Source organism: Girardinichthys multiradiatus, chromosome 9 (assembly GCF_021462225.1).
Source record: "Girardinichthys multiradiatus isolate DD_20200921_A chromosome 9, DD_fGirMul_XY1, whole genome shotgun sequence".
In the NCBI taxonomy this organism is placed as follows: Eukaryota; Metazoa; Chordata; class Actinopteri; order Cyprinodontiformes; family Goodeidae; genus Girardinichthys; species Girardinichthys multiradiatus.
In genome coordinates this window covers 36683124-36702510 of record NC_061802.1, presented here as the reverse complement: position 1 = coordinate 36702510, position 19387 = coordinate 36683124, and the positions used below count along the sequence as shown (strand labels likewise).

General features: G+C 39.9%; 1 protein-coding gene across 5 annotated transcripts in view; it reads right to left on the bottom strand.

Moving 5' to 3' along the window:
* Positions 1-9197: 9197 nt before the first annotated feature.
* Positions 9198-19387, bottom strand: part of impact (impact RWD domain protein) — a 40435-nt gene continuing 30245 nt past the window's right edge. For 3 of the 5 annotated variants that reach the window (XM_047375702.1, XM_047375706.1, XM_047375703.1), the window contains 3 exons: positions 18227-18361; positions 17508-17579; positions 9198-9319 (listed from right to left, as the gene is read on the bottom strand). In XM_047375702.1, the coding sequence (XP_047231658.1) occupies positions 9260-9319; positions 17508-17579; positions 18227-18361 (267 nt within the window). In that variant the 3' untranslated portion in view covers positions 9198-9259. The remainder of the gene's footprint in view (positions 9320-17507; positions 17580-18226; positions 18362-19387) is intronic. The other 2 variants (XM_047375704.1, XM_047375705.1) reach the window with 1 other exon arrangement.

The window sequence follows — 19387 nt, the reverse complement described above, 5'->3', positions numbered from 1 at the left end:
CACCGCAAGCCTTTCTATTTCTATAGCACAGGAACATTTGCTTTTAAAAAGATCGAGATAGTTTCATTTGGATAGAAGCGGTGTTAAGAATTTTGCGCTTTTATTTTGAAGACACGTCAATGTCCGGTTTCTGTCTCCTTATTTAATGTCACCCACCTCAAGTAACCTGGTTAAAAAATACTTGTTTCTTCGGGTTTCTTAGAAGCGCCAAAATTGCCACCAATCCCTCAATATAATAAAAAACATTAAACACACATTTATATCCAACAATGTATATACAATTAGCAATTCATAAATAAATACATAAACGGAACTATAATTATAATAATATTTCCATAATTTATATACACCTACAGTAGAGACCAAATGTTTGGACTCACCTTCTCATTCAAAGAGTTTTCTTTATTTTCATGACTATGAATATTGTAGCTTCACACTGAAGGCATCAAAACTATGAATTAACACATGTGGAATTATATACTGAACAAAAAGGTGTGAAACAACTGAAAATATGTCTTATATTCTAGGTTCTTCAAAGTAGCCAACTTTTGCTTTGATTACTGCTCTGCACACTCTTGGTATTCTGTTGATGAGCTTCAAGAGGTCGTCACCTGAAATGGTTTTCACTTCACAGGTGGACCCTGTCAGGTTTAATAAATGGGATTTAAAGCCTTATAAATGGGGTTGGGACCATCAGTTGTGTTGTGCAGGAGGTGGGTACAGTACACAGCTGATAGTCCTACTGTTAGAATTTGTATTATGGCAAGAAAAAAGCAGCTAAGTAAAGAAAAACGAGTGGCCATCATTACTTTAAGAAATGAAGGTCAGTCAGTCCGAACAATTGGGAAAACTTTGAAAGTGTCCCCAAGTGCAGTCGCAAAAACCATCAAGTGCTACAAAGAAACTGGCTCACATGAGGACCGCCCCAGGAAAGGAAGACCAAGAGTCACCTCTGCTGCAGACAATAAGTTCATCCGAGTCACCAGCCTCAGAAATCGCAGGTTAACAACAGCTCAGATTAGAGAACAGGTCAATGCCACACAGAGTTCTAGCAGCAGACACATCTCTAGAGCAACTGTTAAGAGGAGACTGTGTGAATCAGGCCTTTATGGTAAAATAGCTGCTAGGAAACCACTGATGAGGACAGGCAACAAGCAGAAGAGACTTGTTTGGGATAAAGAACACAATGAATGGACTTTAGACCAGTGGAAATCTGTGCTTTGGTCTGATGAGTCCAAGTTTGAGATCTTTGGTTCCAACCACCGTGTCTTTGGGCGGCGCAAAAGAGGTGAACGGATGGACTCTACATGCCTGGTTCCCACCGTGAAGCATGGAGGAGGAAGTGTGATGTTGTGGGGGTGCTTTGCTGGTGACACTGTTGAGGATTTATTCAAAATTGAAGGCATACTGAACCAGCATGGCTACCACAGCATCTTGCAGCGGCATGCTATTCCATCCGGTTTGCGTTTCGTTGGACCATCATTTATTTTTCAACAGGACAATGACCCCAAACACACCTCCAGGCTGTGTAAGGGCTATTTGACCAAGAAGGAGAGTGATGGGGTGCTGCGCCAGATGACCTGGCCTCCACAGTCACCGGACCTGAACCCAATCGAGATGGTTTGGGGTGAGCTGGACCGCAGAGTGAAGGCAAAAGGGCCAACAAGTGCTAAGCATCTCTGGGAACTCCTTCAAGACTGTTGGAAAACCATTTCAGGTGACTACCTCTGAGGCTGGTGACTCGGATGAACTTATCGTCTGCAGCAGAGGTGACTCTTGGTCTTCCTTTCCTGGGGCGGTCCTCATGTGAGCCAGTTTCTTTGTAGCGCTTGATGGTTTTTGCGACTGCACTTGGGAACAATTTCAAAGTTTTCCCAATTGTTCGGACTGACTGACCTTCATTTCTTAAAGTAATGATGGCCACTCGTTTTTCTTTACTTAGCTGCTTTTTTCTTGCCATAATACAAATTCTAACAGTCTATTCAGTAGGACTATCAGCTGTGTACTGTATCCACCTCCTGCACATCACAACTGATGGTCCCAACCCCATTTATAAGGCTTGAAATCCCACTTATTAAACCTGACAGGGCACACCTGTGAAGTGAAAACCATTTCAGGTGGCTACCTCTTGAAGCTCATCAACAGAATGCCAAGAGTGTGCGGAGCAGTAATCAAAGCAAAAGGTGGCTACTTTAAAGAACCTAGAATATAAGACATATTTTCAGTTGTTTCACACTTTTTTGTTCAGTATATAATTCCACATGTGTTAATTCATAGTTTTGATGCCTTCAGTGTGAAGCTACAATATTCATAGTCATGAAAATAAAGAAAACTCTTTGAATGAGAAGGTGAGTCCAAACTTTTGGTCTGTACTGTATATAAAGCTTTATTTGCAGAAACCGTTAATTCACATTTTAATTCATTGTAAGTCAGTCTTACTCATCTTGGTATTTAGTTATTAAACTGTCTAATCCTTACTTGATACTGCCAAGCAGCACAAATTTGTACAGGTCCTTCTCAAAATATTAGCATATTGTGATAAAGTTCATTATTTTCCATAATGTCATGATGAAAATTTAACATTCATATATTTTAGATTCATTGCACACTAACTGAAATATTTCAGGTCTTTTATTGTCTTAATACGGATGATTTTGGCATACAGCTCATGAAAACCCAAAATTCCTATCTCACAAAATTAGCATATCATTAAAAGGGTCTCTAAACGAGCTATGAACCTAATCATCTGAATCAACGAGTTAACTCTAAACACCTGCAAAAGATTCCTGAGGCCTTTAAAATTCCCAGCCTGGTTCATCACTCAAAACACCAATCATGGGTAAGACTGCCGACCTGACTGCTGTCCAGAAGGCCACTATTGACACCCTCAAGCAAGAGGGTAAGACACAGAAAGAAATTTCTGAACCAATAGGCTGTTCCCAGAGTGCTGTATCAAGGCACCTCAGTGGGAAGTCTGTGGGAAGGAAAAAGTGTGGCAGAAAACGCTGCACAACGAGAAGAGGTGACCGGACCCTGAGGAAGATTGTGGAGAAGGGCCGATTCCAGACCTTGGGGGACCTGCGGAAGCAGTGGACTGAGTCTGGAGTAGAAACATCCAGAGCCACCGTGCACAGGCGTGTGCAGGAAATGGGCTACAGGTGCCGCATTCCCCAGGTCAAGCCACTTTTGAACCAGAAACAGCAGCAGAAGCGCCTGACCTGGGCTACAGAGAAGCAGCACTGGACTGTTGCTCAGTGGTCCAAAGTATTTTTTTCGGATGAAAGCAAATTCTGCATGTCTTTCGGAAATCAAGGTGCCAGAGTCTGGAGGAAGACTGGGGAGAAGGAAATGCCAAAATGCCAGAAGTCCAGTGTCAAGTACCCACAGCCAGTGATGGTCTGGGGTGCCGTGTCAGCTGCTGGTGTTGGTCCACTGTGTTTTATCAAGGGCAGGGTCAATGCAGCTAGCTATCAGGAGATTTTGGAGCACTTCATGCTTCCATCTGCTGAAAAGCTTTATGGAGATGAAGATTTCATTTTTCAGCACGACCTGGCACCTGCTCACAGTGCCAAAACCACTGGTAAATGGTTTACTGACCATGGTATCACTGTGCTCAATTGGCCTGCCAACTCTCCTGACCTGAACCCCATAGAGAATCTGTGGGATATTGTGAAGAGAACGTTGAGAGACTCAGGACCCAACACTCTGGATGAGCTAAAGGCCGCTATCGAAGCATCCTGGGCCTCCATAAGACCTCAGCAGTGCCACAGGCTGATTGCCTCCATGCCACGCCGCATTGAAGCAGTCATTTCTGCCAAAGGATTCCTGACCAAGTATTGAGTGCATAACTGTACATGATTATTTGAAGGTTGACGTTTTTTGTATTAAAAACACTTTTCTTTTATTGGTCGGATGAAATATGCCCAATTTTGTGAGATAGGAATTTTGGGTTTTCATGAGCTGTATGCCAAAATCACCCGTATTAAGACAATAAAAGACCTGAAATATTTCAGTTAGTGTGCAATGAATCTAAAATATATGAATGTTAAATTTTCATCATTACATTATGGAAAATAATGAACTTTATCACAATATGCTAATATTTTGAGAAGGACCTGTATTATTATTTGTAGAAATTCAGATTGTATAAGCTGTTAAGCAGTTGTTAAGACTCTAGCCGTTTAGACTGGAGTCAGGTGTTTAATCTTGAAAGATGTAAAGGATATTTTGAAGATTTTATTAAAATTTTTATGTTTCTCAACTTTGGATTTAATAAATGTGCTATGGGCCTCCCTCCCAATATCACAAACACACGCCAAATATGATCATAGGAGCAGAGCTGATAGTTAATGGGATATTAATTGCTTTATTTCAATAAAAAGTAATTTTATATTATTGGGATTTGAATTTGATAGACCAAATGACAGGGGTGCATAGTTGCCTGTATTGAACGGAAATGATAAGCAATTATTTTTGCAAAAGTTAACACAACAAAAGTTTGGAAGAAGGTGCTTTAATCAGATCTGATCAAAAACTGCTGCTTTTTGGCTTGCATTCAGAACAATCATACTGAACACTGTTTGGTTGAAAACTGATGCCACACTTCATTGTGAACACAGAATTACAACATCTCTCAAAACACTAAATCCCCTGTGGAGCTTCTTCCAGCCATTTCTCAGTGATTATATCTTCTTCCACACAAGCACATTTAATTTTTATTTTGCTTGTTCTGTAATATTGGTATAAAACAGTTGCTTGTTAATATGGGAGTACACATTTGGCGAACAGCTCTTTTATTTCTACTTGTTTATTTCTGCAGACATTTTAAGAACCGTCCAGGGGAGAGGATGTTTTATGATGCAACACCAGGAACTGGAGGAATCCATCAGGCTGCTGGAAGTAGGGGACTTGACTCTGGAGAAACTTCCAAAGACCTTTACATTCTACTGATTGCAAACATCTATGTGTTTAGTTATGTTCCATTTTAGTTTAAACATTTGTGTTGTAGTTATAATTTCTTGGCTTGAATTAGTTCCTTAGATTTATTTATTGTTTGCTTCGTTTCCATTAGGCTAGTCTTTTTGTATATATTCCCCTGTGTGTTCATTGTTAGTTGAGTTTTTCATTTGTTTGACATTTCATTTGGGCAATTTTTCTATTTTTGAAATATTTGCTTTTCCATTTACTTTTGTTTGACTTCTATTTGTTGGAGAAAACTAAACAGAAATATTTTTAATACCCTTTTTCTTGTGCCTTACTGGTTGGTACCTGACACCCCACCACACATCACTAATGGTGGCAGCATCATACTGTGGAGATCATTTATTTCAGCTGGACAGGGAAGTATGGAGCAAAATATGGGGCAATCCTGGAAGAAAACCTGTTAAAAGATGCAGAGTTGAGGCTGGGCTGGAGGTTTACCCTGCAGGAAGAAAACAACACAAAACATGCAGCTAGAGGTACACTGGAATAGTTTATATCAAAGCATATCTACATGTTAGAATGGCCCAGTCAAAGAACAGGGCTAAATCTAACTTATAATCTGTGGCAAGACTTGAACATTGATGGTTTCGGGTGCTTTTAATTCGTCCTGACTGAGTTTAAGCTGTTTTGTTCAAAAGCTGGCTGAGACATACAAAGCACTGAACACAATCTTTTGCAGTGAATGCATACCACACATTCCAGATTATGATTTGTAAAAGAGTTTAAAAATCTAGTTTTTTTTCACGTGGATAAAACATACAAAAAAAAAAATTCAACATTTTACAAGTAAAGTGTTGTTAGGAAATTAGTATACATGGATTACAAAATACAAAACCTGGATATGTTCTCTATGTGATAATGGAGACACCCGCATGAGGTTCATAAACTTTATGGAGGCAATCATGCTGACCAAACATGAACTTTGGATTTTATTCTCACTACCAAGATGTGAAACATTACTTTTTGACTCAGAGCCAGACCAAAGAAGAAACATGAAAATACCCTCAAAAAAGAACCAGAGGAATGTTACATGTGTTGTTCCTCTGTCAGAGGACGGATGAATCCTGAATCCCTCCAAAAAGCACGGACCATAATAACAGGGAGTAAGTCAAGCTGTACTCTCTTTCAGGTTAACACAAACACCCATTTCATGTTATGTGATCTTTGTGTTACATTGTTTAGAAAGCAATCTGTGAATGAAGGAAATCATAAATTCACCAAGTACTCAAAAGGAGACGAAGACGCAAAAACAGCTTAAAAAAACCTCCATCTGAATGTCAGACAGCAGAAGCATTGTGGCTCAATGATGATAAAGTGACTGCGTCTGATGCAAAGTGTGGCAACTGTCACAGCTTATGACAAAGTGAAATGAAAAGAACCAAAAGATTCTCTGGTGAAAATAACATAAAAATACTTCAAATGGTCAAATATTGGAAGAAACTTTACTGCTTCTGTGTTAGATTTTTTTTGTCAGATTTTTCTATGATGTAATGGATAACACTTATTTTACAATTTATAAAATCCTTTATTAAAAAAAGCTATATTTACAAACTGGACTTTTGCAGTTCACCTTGGCATATATCACCTGGATATCAGCTTCTGGGCCAAATCCTGACTGTTGGGGGGTGCTTTATCAATGCGTGCATGGTGTTCCAGTGTTTGCAATATTCATTTGGTCACTTTCCTTTTTAAGACTGATCACAGGTCCTCAGTAGAATTAGGATGTTTTCCAGACACTGTGTCTGATATATGTGCCTGGATCCCGGAGAGGTTATCACTTTTCTTTGGGATCATTGCTTCATTGTGTTCATCACCAAATGGCTCCTTGATCAATGGACAAAGTTGCTGAGGATTTGTTTTTTTTTTACGGCAGTGTTTTTAGGTAAAATTTCAAAAACATATGAACTTTTAAACCTTCGTTTGTGGTGTATACGTGTAAATCGATTGTTAGAAATGATGTAGAAGTCCATGTTCCACATGTCTAATTTAACCTTGTGTGTTGGAAACCTCAACAGTGGAGCAGGTTTTGTTTTGTCTCACTTTTTCCTGACTCTGTTTCCATTAAACCTTGATATCATAAATTATTATAAGTGAATCCCCCCATCTTTACCATGCCTTAATATATTTCAGTTTTTTGATACTCTTGTAAACATTGGGCACTTTAGGATTAAATACTTGCAAGTTTTAACAGGAAATGTACTTGTATTGTAAACATCTACAGTATGTAGACATTACTGCAGAAAAACACCCAATCTGTCTTCCAGGATGTCACAGTTCTTCCAATAAGTGTCACCCCAATCAGCAGCAGGAAGTGTAAGGGTGAAATGTGTAACCCTAAGACAGCTAATAATTCTCCCCCGTTTTGCATATGAATATGAGATCACTCCAAGTCCAAAAAAAATTGATTATGGGTTGAGATGATTGGGTTCAGTGTGATGACAGCTTGTCAGAGATAGAAATCTCCGCTAAGTGAATTAGCTGTTATTAATCCTTATAGCCGAAATGTGCAGAATTCTAGCGTGTCTTGCATGCGTTATCATTTAAATGAAATGTCAGTCTACAACACGCTGCCCGTTTTATCTCCCTAGGTTACAGAACACATATAGCAGCGAATGTATCTGTGATGACAGCTGTTGCGTCATTCTGATGGAAACCTATCTGCTGAACCCTAAGGTATCTTTGGGAAAGTTGCTCTGTGTAGCCTTAATATGCAAGCAGTGTCCAGAATAGGATGGAGTGTCACAAACACGAGGAGCTGAGGACGACGGGAGATGAGGAGAAACCCCCAGAGGAGCCGAAGTGAAGTAAGAGGATGGAGAACTGTGAAAAGTTGAATATTTAACAGGCTTCATGTGGATGTCAGATGCGGATGGGGAAATTGGGCAATGTGAATAATGTGAGTGTGTGAGTAAGGGTGTTTGTGGGGGTGAAACCTCATTTTGTTGAGCAGTGATTTGTATCAGCACATTTCTGTTATATTCTGGACAAACCATGTGTGCGAAATTCAGTTCAGCTCCAGTTTTGGAATGAAGATGAACTAGTTAAATTAAGGGAAGAATTTTTCCATTTCTTTTTTCAGATGGTTCAGACGGAGAAAACCCCACAATCTGTTAATGTCAACGTTTCTTTTAATTTTTTATTTAACAAGTTCAGCTGTAATCACATCATTAAGGACTTCTCAGATAAACACATATTATTTAATGTATTAGACCTAGACTTAGAAGTTACAGTAATGTAGAAAAGTTAGATTATTTTTTTACACATCACATTATAACCAGAAACGTCAGCCTATTTTATTTTTTGATTTAGTATGATATCTCAACCCAAAGTAGTGCACAACTGTGTAGTGGAAAGAAAGTGACGGTTGGTTTTTATTATTTTTCTTTAAAGTTTAAAACTCTAAAAAAGTGTGTTGTGAATCTGTATTCACCCCCCTTTACTCTGACACCCTTAAATAAAATCTGTTACAACCACTTGCCTTCAGAAACCAACTTGCTTGGTAAACAGAGTCCATCTGTGTATAATTGATTCTCAGTGTAAACTGAGCTGTTCTGTGAAGGCCTCAGAGGTTTGTTAGAGAACATAAAGGAACAAACAGCATCATGAAAACTTGTTTAAGAATTCATGCAGCTTGTTCTTGACACATCATCTAGGCAGGACTTTTTTTTCTCCAAAAATTATTAAGCAAGTAGGAGGGACCTTTAAGAGTTCATAAAGGTTCTCAACTGGAGTACGTGTAAAGTATATTTATATTAATAGAAGTATTTTTCTCATTCTTGCCACCGTGACTTAAAGAGCATTTTTTCTGTTCTTGCGGAGTTTTGCATTGTCCTAACTGTTACAGGACAACTCTTCCAAGCCTTTCGCAGTTTGCCACAAGCCAAGGACAGGACACAGCAAATGTGCAAAAGTGAGCTCTGGTCCAAAAAACCAAAAATGGGACTTTTCTAATTGCATGCAGAACACTTTGTGTGGCCGAAAATACTGTACAACCCCCTGAACACCCTCACCATCTCCACCATGAAACACGGTTGTGGTCGTATCATACTGTGGGGATGCTTTCCTATAGCCGGGACAGGGATGATGGAGGTGGGAATTATGCATTACTAAATCATTGCAGTTTGTGGTTGTAATGTGAATATTTCTAGTATTTACATACTTTTGCAAGGCACTCTAAATAGCTCTAAATAGATTAATAGATTGACGACAAAAACTCACCTAAAAGCAAGCTTTTTATTTATTTAAGAAACAAACAAATCCTTTTTTCTTCTGAACTTCACTTTGTCTTCTTGCTTTTTGGTCTTTTGGTCTTTGCTCCCGACTTGTACGCCTCATCCTGTGAAACAAGAGGACAGAATCAGAGCAGACTGATGATTATTTTGCCTTGGTGCTCCATTTAACTGTACCAAAGCTTTTCTCTTGCAAAATATTTGAGTGCCGCTTTGAAGCTCATGACAGACTCTCTAGCCTAAACTCCCGCTGTGTGTGCAAACGTACAAATTACAATGTGATGATTGACATGCACCATACTGTTCTAATGTATTCCAATAATTGCATCAAACTAAACATTGCATTTCTAAGTACTCTTATCAAACATCCCCCGCCTTGCTACAGCGCCGTCGAACCAGCCTCCTGGGTTGTAGCCCTCTGACAGCTCCGTTACATACAGCAGGGTGAGGAATGTTTTTCCAAAAATTGTCAAATTCTTTAACATCCATGCACTGTTTTGTAGCTCACAAAGCCTTTGCAACAGTTTCAAATACTAACGTCTGTTATTTGCACCCCTAGATGGATTTATTGCAAGTTCTCCTCTGAGTTTTGGCTAACAGTTTTTTATAAGTGACTCATATGCTGCAAAATAACTGGCAGCAATCTTTTGCTCTCCAGGTGTAAAACTGGCAATCCAGCTTGTTTTCTCCAAGATTTTTTTTTTTACCTCCCAGCTTCCAGTTCAGGCGTCACGAGATTTCATCCAATTTTGGCTTCAGCCTTAGCAAAGCTGCTCTCACTCTTCAATGAGAGGAGGACTAAAGAGATGCTGTTAATAAGGTTTCAATCAGTAACATGTCTTTGGAGAATAAACGGTTGTAGCTTCAGGGTTAAACATGTGTTCTGTTTCTTTTCTTTCATAAAAACATTGCCAACTCATTGCTGTTCCTAATTGAGTCTCTGCAATGACCTAAATCTGCAGTAAAAAATATTTTACCCTTCGGATGTCAGAATGACAAAGAGGGTCAAAATACAAAAAAAATATTTGTATTCTGCCAGGAGCATGAGCTGCATTGTATTTAAATTTGTTAATGCCTTTTATTAGTGTGTGAAAACTGCCTGAGCCTTAAAGTATTACAAATGTCCATGCATAGCATAGATTAGCATGAAAAATATTAATTATCCCCAGAGAAGAAGGCGGCTTCCCCTCTGCAATATGTGCAGCCATTAGGAAGGAGAACTGAAAGCTCTCAACATCAACCGAAAACGTAGAAGAATATAATAAAAATGTCCTGCATTGTCCCACAGCTGGGATATTCAGGTGTACCAGCAGCAAAGTGAAAGATAAATGGAAGCATGCAGGTACACACAAAGGTAAAAAATATAAGAACAAAAAAAAACAAACAGACTGTAAAGTAAGGGAAAAATGTACAGCATAGGTAGAAAATATGATACGGTTTTTAAAAATGTCATACTCAGATAAAAAAAAAAAAAAACTCATGTAAGGATTATGATTATTGATGAATTAATATTCATCAAGAATCATAATTTAAAATAATTTGAAAAATATTAATTTCTTAACCAAAAATTATTACTTACGAATAGAAATCAGAGATATTCTCTGGTGTTGTGATTATGGGCTCAAAGCTCTTTAATAATTACAAATTATTAACCAAAACCACAAACTGCCACTGTTTATTCAACCACTTCACCAAAGGTGGGGGAACTTCGACCTTGTTTTGACAGATAAATCACTCTTGCAAGAAATAAACACAAACGCTTCTCTTGATTATATATATGAAGATTTATTGAAGCCAAATAATCCTGATATACCATTATTCTGGTCCAAAACCATCACCTAACTAACAAGCACCATTCTACACAAAGGGAATAACAATGACTACCTAACAATAATAATACAATAAAAATATATATATATATGCATTTAGTGTCTATGAAGATCAAACCAGCAGTTTATGGACAAAATGTGTAATTTGGGTTAAATGGAAAGAAATCCTCCTGTCGTGCTGATGTCTCGATTGCAGCGATCAGCTGATAAAACGGTGGGGCCACGCCCCTTTAGCCTCAACCAGCTGATCGCTCCAAATCTTGACAAAGGGTCATAAAACTCTGAGGCGGGAACTCAGTGGAAAATCTCCAGCAATAAAACTGGAACAAAGAGTGGTCGGGCGAGGCCCAGACTGCAGCTGCCTTGAATGAAAAACTTTTAAAAGTCCAACTTCTAACTCCTGGCTGATTTGGGATCAGCCGGACACAACATGAACAGCCCGATTCAGCAGCGCTTGTGCACCAAATCAAATCAAAACACAGCTCAGCATAACATAATTTAATCAGTATAGCATGCAACAAGTTAATACCTGAGATTAACTACTGGTAATCCTACATCACCTTAACTGCCTCATCCTGCCCAGACCTCTAAATGCACCTATCCGGTTTACTATGAAAAGAACAAAATTACTTTGACGTTGATTTCTGCTCTCCACCGGTTGAGGATGGATCAGGTCTGAAGAAAAGGAGGGGAGGGGGACCACACGTCCGTGATCAAATTAAGAAAAAAAAAAAAAGGTAACTTCTCATCCGTCCTCGAGGGGAAAATATGAAGAACCTTTAGTCGACTGCATACACAAGGAGGAAACTCTTCTCCTTGGACATAGAACCTCTGTAGGTTTTCACTTGCGCCGGATGTGGCGCGGTCTTTGATCGGCAAATAAATCCTCTGATCTTCTCGTATCAGGCAGATTTCCAGCTTTCAAGCTCTTCCGGGAATGGTCTTGTGGAGCAAAAGTTCGCCTGCGAGCTCTTGTCTCACCAGAAATGCGCCTCCTATGCGCTGTCCTGCGACAGGCGGGAAATGGCCCCGAAACTCTGCATCTCAGCCGGTTTATACTCCCAGTGATGTCAGAGCTGCGACGTCTGTTGAGCTGCGTGCGTCAAAATGTGCGACCAAAATGGATGGCCCCAACACTCAGCAGCATAATTCCAAAAATTTCATCATAAAAAACAACAGACTATTTCCAAGAATTGGAAAAACTGCACAAATAACAACAGGGACGTAAACACTGATGGAGTTTGTCGGGAGCAATGATGGTTTTAAAGTCTAACAACAGCTGGGAGGAAGGATCTGTGATAACACTCCTTTGTGCACCTAGGATGCAGCAGTCTTTCACAGAAGTAGCTCTCCAGTACTGCAACAATTTATTCAAGAGAATCATGATAATTTGCAACCACCTAAATAATCAAGGTAAGATTTTCCCTTTTGCCACAGTAAAATTGTAATGTATTTTTAATAATGACTAAGTACATAAAAAACTAACAAATACATCCAAATCAGCCTCCTGTTGGACATCATGATTTTGCACGCTTGACCTTTTTGCATCTCCATCTTTATCATAGTCCCAGCCTCACAGATTCACTATTACAGGCAGAGATTCATCACCTCAGCAAAACAAATTGCATTTTATCATGTCATAGCTCTTTATAAAGTGGAATGCAAAATAATGCATGGTTCTTAAAATCTTTTGTGGCCGGCATTTGTAATCCTGATACCACTAACCAGAATCTAATGCTAGCAATTGCTTTCAGATGGTACATAATTAGTTATTAGCATCTAATTGTGTTTAATTTAATCTCAGTATAAATTCAGCTGTTCTGTGAAGGTCTCAGAGATTTGTTAGAGAACATTAGTGAACATAACATCATTGTGAAAACTAAGGAACACAGCAGACAGATCAGGGATAATTATTTAAATGCTTAAGGCGGGGTTAGATTATAAAACAATATCCAAAGTTTGGATTAGACAGTGACCATCACTGTCTAATCCATCTTTTGCAAACTAAGTAGGCACAACTGTATGAATGGCCATGCACCTAAACTGATCGGCCTGGCAAGGAGAGCTTATCAGGATCAGCCAAGAGGCCTATGGTAACTCTGGAGGAGCAGCAGAGATCCAGAGCTCAGAGACAAGAAACAACTGGTTGTGCACTCCACAAGTCTGGCCTTCAATGAGGACTGACAAGAAGGAAGCCAGTGTGAAAGAAAGTCATAAACTTGTGCTACTGTTTGGCACAAGCCATAGACACAGCAAACATGTGGACAAGGATACTCTGCTCAGATTAGAATAAACAAAATGAACTTTTTGGGCAACATGCAAAACACTAAATCTGGCAGAGAACTAACACTGCACATAAAACTGAACAACTCATCCTTACATTAAAACATGGCTGTATCATGCTATGGAAAAGAGCTTCTTGAGCAGGGACGGGGAAGCTGATCAGAATCGATGCGAAGCTGGATGGAATCAAATACAAAATAACCGAAAGAAAACATGTTATATCCTGCAAAAGACTGGAGATTGTGGTGAATTTTCACCTTCCCGCAATATGTCTCAAAACATACTGCAGAATGGTTTAGATCAAAGTATATTCATGAGTTAGAAAGGCCCAGTTAAAGTCCAGATCAACACACACTTGAGAATCAGTGGAAAGTCTGCATCCAATCCAACTTCACTGAGGTTGAGTTATTCTTTAAAGAAAATGGGGCACAGGCTTTAGTCTGTAGATATGCATAGCTGGTACAGACATACCCCCAAAAATCCTGCAGCAACAAATAATAGAGCATCGATGCAACACCTCATCAGGAAAACTGTTTTGTATTATGCATCCATTGGAACAATGTTTTTGATTATTAGTCAGCCATTTTTATGCCTGAAAACATAAACCAGAATAGATCTACTTAACCAAACAAGGAAGCATTAGACATAATTGTGGTAATTAGTGCTGGAACTTGTATTAATCTATTGTTGCTCAACTTGTGTTCTGAAATGTTCTTAACGCAAAAAAATCATCCTTTTGTTGAGACCTCATTAACTCTGACATTGTTAAATAGCTGAAACTGCCTTTTATGAAGATATGGATCAGGATAATTGAAGTACTCCTTTGACCTCCTCAAAAGCTTCAGACAGACTTCTGATGGCCTAAGCCAACTACAATTAGGAGTTTCATTTTTTGGAAGAACAATTAGTCTAAATCCCTTATGAGTTCTCCCCGCAGAGCCAGCGAGCATGAATCGGTTGTCACAGAGTCTGGGTTTGAAGTCCGAGGGGACTAAACTCAGGAGAGAATTGAAATCAAGCACTCATTTGTAAAATGGGTAAACGAGGATCTCAAGAAAGACAGCTTTAAAGTGGCTTTGCAGTACATTTATGGTAACAACCTATAATGTAAAAGAAAAATGGATCTAACTTTAGGTGTGAATGGTGTAGAAAGAAGGAGAAAACCCAGCGCTTCTTTTAAATAAATGTCTGTCAGTTGACAGCATCTGAATATTTACTGTATAAAACAAGGAACATGTATTGCCACCACTGTTAGATTTGTAAAAGCCTGAAAAATCTATCCTTTACTACAATAGCAAACTGAAAACATTCAGAAAAATGATACCTTTAATATGAGTACATTTGTTCAGTCGAAGGAAGAAATCCAATGTAAAGAATATTGTCACAAAGTGCTGGTGGGATACTTAGTTACATCCCTGCGGTTAATACACAACCCCCTTTTGGTAATAGGCCAGCACTTATTTTCACCAGGTTGAAGCATACAGAGAGAGAGAAAATTTTCACCATTCCTCTTTACTATTGTCTCTAGATCAGCCAGAGTCCTAGGTCCTCTCTTAAGGTGCGTTCAGACCGAACACATTTCCAGCTAATTTTTTGCCTCATTCGCGTGCTGTCGCTCACCCGACATTTCGCCAGCAATTCCCGTGGCCAAGTATTCACACCCTTTATCATGAAGCTCAAAATTGAACTGAGGTGCACACTGTTCCCACTGATCATCCTTGAGATGCTTCTACAGCTTAAATGAAGTCCACCTGAGGTAAATTCAGTTGATTGGATGTGATTAGGAAAAGCACACACCTGTCTATATAAGATTCCACAGTTGACGATGCATGTCAGAATGCAAACACCATGCATGAAGTCAAAGGAATTGTCTGAAAACCTCCAAGACAGGATTGTCTTGAGGCACAAATCTGGTGAAGGATACAGCTGCTTTAAAGGTCCCAATGAGCACAGTGGCCTTCATCATTAATAAATGGAAGAAGTTTGGGACCACCAGGAGCTGGCTGGCCATAAGCTGAACGATTGGAGGACGAGAGCCTTAGTCAGGGAGGTGACCAAGAATCCCGTGGTCATCTGTCAGAGCTCCAGGGCTCCTCTGGGCAGTAAGGAGAACTTTCCAGGACAACCATCTCTGCAGCAATCCACTAATCAGGCCTGTATAGTAAGCCTGAAGGAAGCTACTCCTTAATTAAACTCCATGACAGCCTGTCTGGAGTTGGCCAAAAGGCACCTAAATGACTCTCAGACCATGAGATACAAAATTCTCTGGTCTGATGAGACAAAGATTGAACTCTTTAATGTGAATGCCTGGTGTCATGTTTGAAGGAAACCAGGCACCACCCTACAGTGAAGCATGGTGGTGGCAGCATCATGCCCTTGACTTCAGGCTGGGTCAACGGCTCACGTTTCAGCAGGACAACAACCCAAAGCACAGAGTCAAGATCTCAAACGAGTGGCTTCAGAATCCTGTGAATGTCCTGGAGTGACCAGGCCAGAGACCAGACTTGCATCAGATTGAACATTTCTAGAGAGATCTGAAAATGGCTGTACACAGACATCTCCCATCCAGCTTAATGGAGTTGAGATGTACTGCAAAGAAGAATGGATGAAACTACCTAAAGATAGGTGTGCTAAGCTTGTGGCTTAGTACACACATATGTTGCATACTTTACGAATGCAATGTATATGCCACCTCTATGATTTTTACACAACAGCCAATAAAATTAAATCAAACTTTAAATGCACAGTGGTGCAGTTGGTAGAACTGTTGCCTTGCAGCAAGAAGGTCCTGGGTTCGATTCCCATCCAGGGGTCTTTCTCCATGGAGTTTGCATGTTCTCCCCGTGCGTGCGTGGGTTCTCACTGGGTATTCTGGCTTCCTCCCAACAGTCCAAAGACATGCCTGTTAGGTTAATTGGTCTCTCTAAATTGCCCTTAGGTGTGTGAATGAGTGTGTGCATGGTTGTTTGTGTGTTGCCCTGCGATGGACTGGCAACCTGTCCAGGGTGTACCCTGCCTCTTTCCCATAGACTGCTGGAGATGTCAATGGGCAACAATGCTCCACTCGCTTCACTGTGTCATCAGAGTTTCTATCTACTACTTCCTGGTTTCAACTCAACATGGCAAACCTGGATTTTATGGAGCGAGTCACTGTGCTATATTTATGGAGAGCCGAACAACGCCCCTGGTGTCGATGTTCCTAGGTCCACCAGATTCACCAGAGACGGAACCAGCTTGGAGAGTACCACTACCTACTTTAGGAGCTCCGTCTGGGTGACAGTCGCTTTCAGCGGTACTTCCGTCTATCCAGGACCCAGTTTGAGGACCTGCTACATGCGCTGTATCCCCGCTGCAAAACGCCTGTCCATCTGTCTTCGGTGAGTAAATAAATCTCAGCTCAATCAAAACTTCACCCTACTTCAAAGCCACATCCAGTCCCTGATTGGTTGACGCAATGCGAATTGACAGAAAAGTTCAGATTTTTCAAACTCCAGCGGAATTCACCTTTCGTACATCGCGGGCTTCGCTTCGCTCTATTCCCCACTCACATCGCTAGAAACGCGTCCTATGCATCGTTTTGCTCCTGAACGCGCCTCTACATAGGGATAACATGTAAATCACTCGCTAAAACTACCTAAAGATAGGTGTGCTAAGCTTGTGGCAAAAAGACTTGAGGCTGTAATTGATGCCAAACGTGGATCAACAAAGTGTTAGGCTGTAAATACTTACGTAAATGTGTTTTCTTAGTTTTCTAACTAACTAAATGTGGACAAAGTGCAAAGCTGTGAATACTTTCCGTATGCAATGTATGTGCCACCTCTATGGTTTTTACACAACTGCCACTGAAATTAAATTAAACTTTAAATTTCATGAAGAAACTATGTAAACTCTCTAACTGTGCTGATAATGATTCACTTATCTCAGGATGCTGAAACTGAAAGCGACAACTTGAGGCTACCGTGTGATTTATTTGGTTAATAATTATCTGACAACTCAAACAGCAGTTAAATTTTTTCCCTGAAAGTCAGTAGATGCCTTTAAATATCGACACAAAAATATATATGTAGATAATTTCATAGCAAAACCAACCTGTACAACCAGATTAAACATTGTAATTTCCAGACTATATCCCAACACACACACAATATTAAAATTGGGTGAGCAGCATCAGAGACACACATACTTGAAAGACATGACCTAACTTTATGTTCCTCATGGTCCCCTTCATTTCTTCTTGTGTAGACCTGCAGAACATCTGTTTCCAATGTACAAGCACACATGAGATGATAGTAAACAGTGCAGCGGCTTTAGTCTCATTTGATACAAGTACACACATCCTAGTAGTATTTAGCAAACTACATGAGAGATTTGATATGGTAAGACGGTCTGGGATGCCTTGTAAACAACCATTTGGCATGTAGATAGCGTCTAATGGTTGTTATGGAGACTTGGTGATGCTACCCTTTGCTGCAGTTCTCTAACAGGGAGCTATGAAGATAGTCTTTCCTTTCGTTACCGTCCTGCTCACTATGCATGGTGGTACGATAAATATGGTAAATGGTAAATGGCCTGCACTTGTATAGCACTTAATCAAGTCTCCAAAGAAAATCAGTCATCCACCCATTCACATACTGACAGTTGTAGGCTACATTGTAGCCACAGCTGTCCCGGAGCAGACTGTGGCTACAATCAGCAGGCAAGGTGGGTGAAGTGTCTCGCCTAAGGACACAACGACTGAGACAGACAGAGCCAGGGTTCGAACCTGCAACACACCGATTACAGGACAAACCCCTTCCTCTCTCACCACCATTGCATCAATATGGTTTCTTGTCCATCTTTCTTTCTCCCAGTTCCAACTTTTTTAAAAATAAAAAAAAAGAAATGGTCATTTGTGTGTCTCACCGTGGAGGCAATGTATCCCTCCTCCATCAGAATATTTCTGGCGCAATTGTTGATGTGCTTGAAACGGTCTGGACCCAACAAAATGCCTCCATACCACCGAGACACAATCACCATGACGTTTCGCACGTCCAGAATCTGCAGTAAGACAAACAAAGAAGCAAACTGACTGCAAATTTCAAATAAATCGACATGTCACCTCTCTCTGGCACCTGATATTTCACACCAGGTGTGTTATTGTGGTTAAATTAGAATGAAATGTTTCAGTCATTGCTGCCAATTGTTCTAAAGTTGGGGATCTGACAATTTAAAACTCGAGGGAATTTCAACGTTTGCTTTCTTAGATGATAAAAAGTTAAAAATTGTCATGTTTCTGAGTTTAACTCGAGGTGTATTTTAGAATAGTAGGTTTAGGACAAAAAACTCACAGTTTCATTGTATTCTTCCTTTTCATCATATAGTTGATTTGATATGCCATTATTTTCAACAGCAAACGATCCAAAGTGTGACCCAAATGTGTTAGCATATTTTATACAACTAAAAGATAGCACTGTCATTAGCGAACACTGCTGTCAAAATGGTGGCCAACAGTTTGGTCTCGTAGTGACAATTAGATAAAGTTTCCCTAAAAAATAAAAGCCAAAGCCTCCCTGATTTTGCCCTGGTACAAAGAATAACATTTCATTCTGCACCACAACACAAACAAAAAGTACAATCTGTGACTCAAGGGGGACCCATTCATATCTGGCTGAAAGCAAACCCGCCTGCATCAGATCCATCTTTATTCATCGCTGAACATGTCCACATGAACTTGGCACAAATCTAAAGGAGGAAACGGGTGGAAGAACTTGAAAGAGAGGTATTAGATTGGAGAAAACAAGCCTAAGAAGAGAGCTCTTCTAGTAAATGCCTCAGCACCTCGAGGGTGCCACAAGTACAACATTAACCAATGTGTCATGAAGTTGAAGGCCTGATATTATCAGGCCATTCCAGACGCTGATGTAGACAAGATAGTTCATGTTATATCCTGGTTTAATATGTGCTAGTGTTAGAAAGAAGCCATGGTGTGTAAAGAAATTATGAAAAGAAGTACAGAGATCTCAGTCACTGGTTTGGAAGTGGCTGTTTTTGAATCCCTTAGCAGTAGGCGTTGCTGTTTTAATT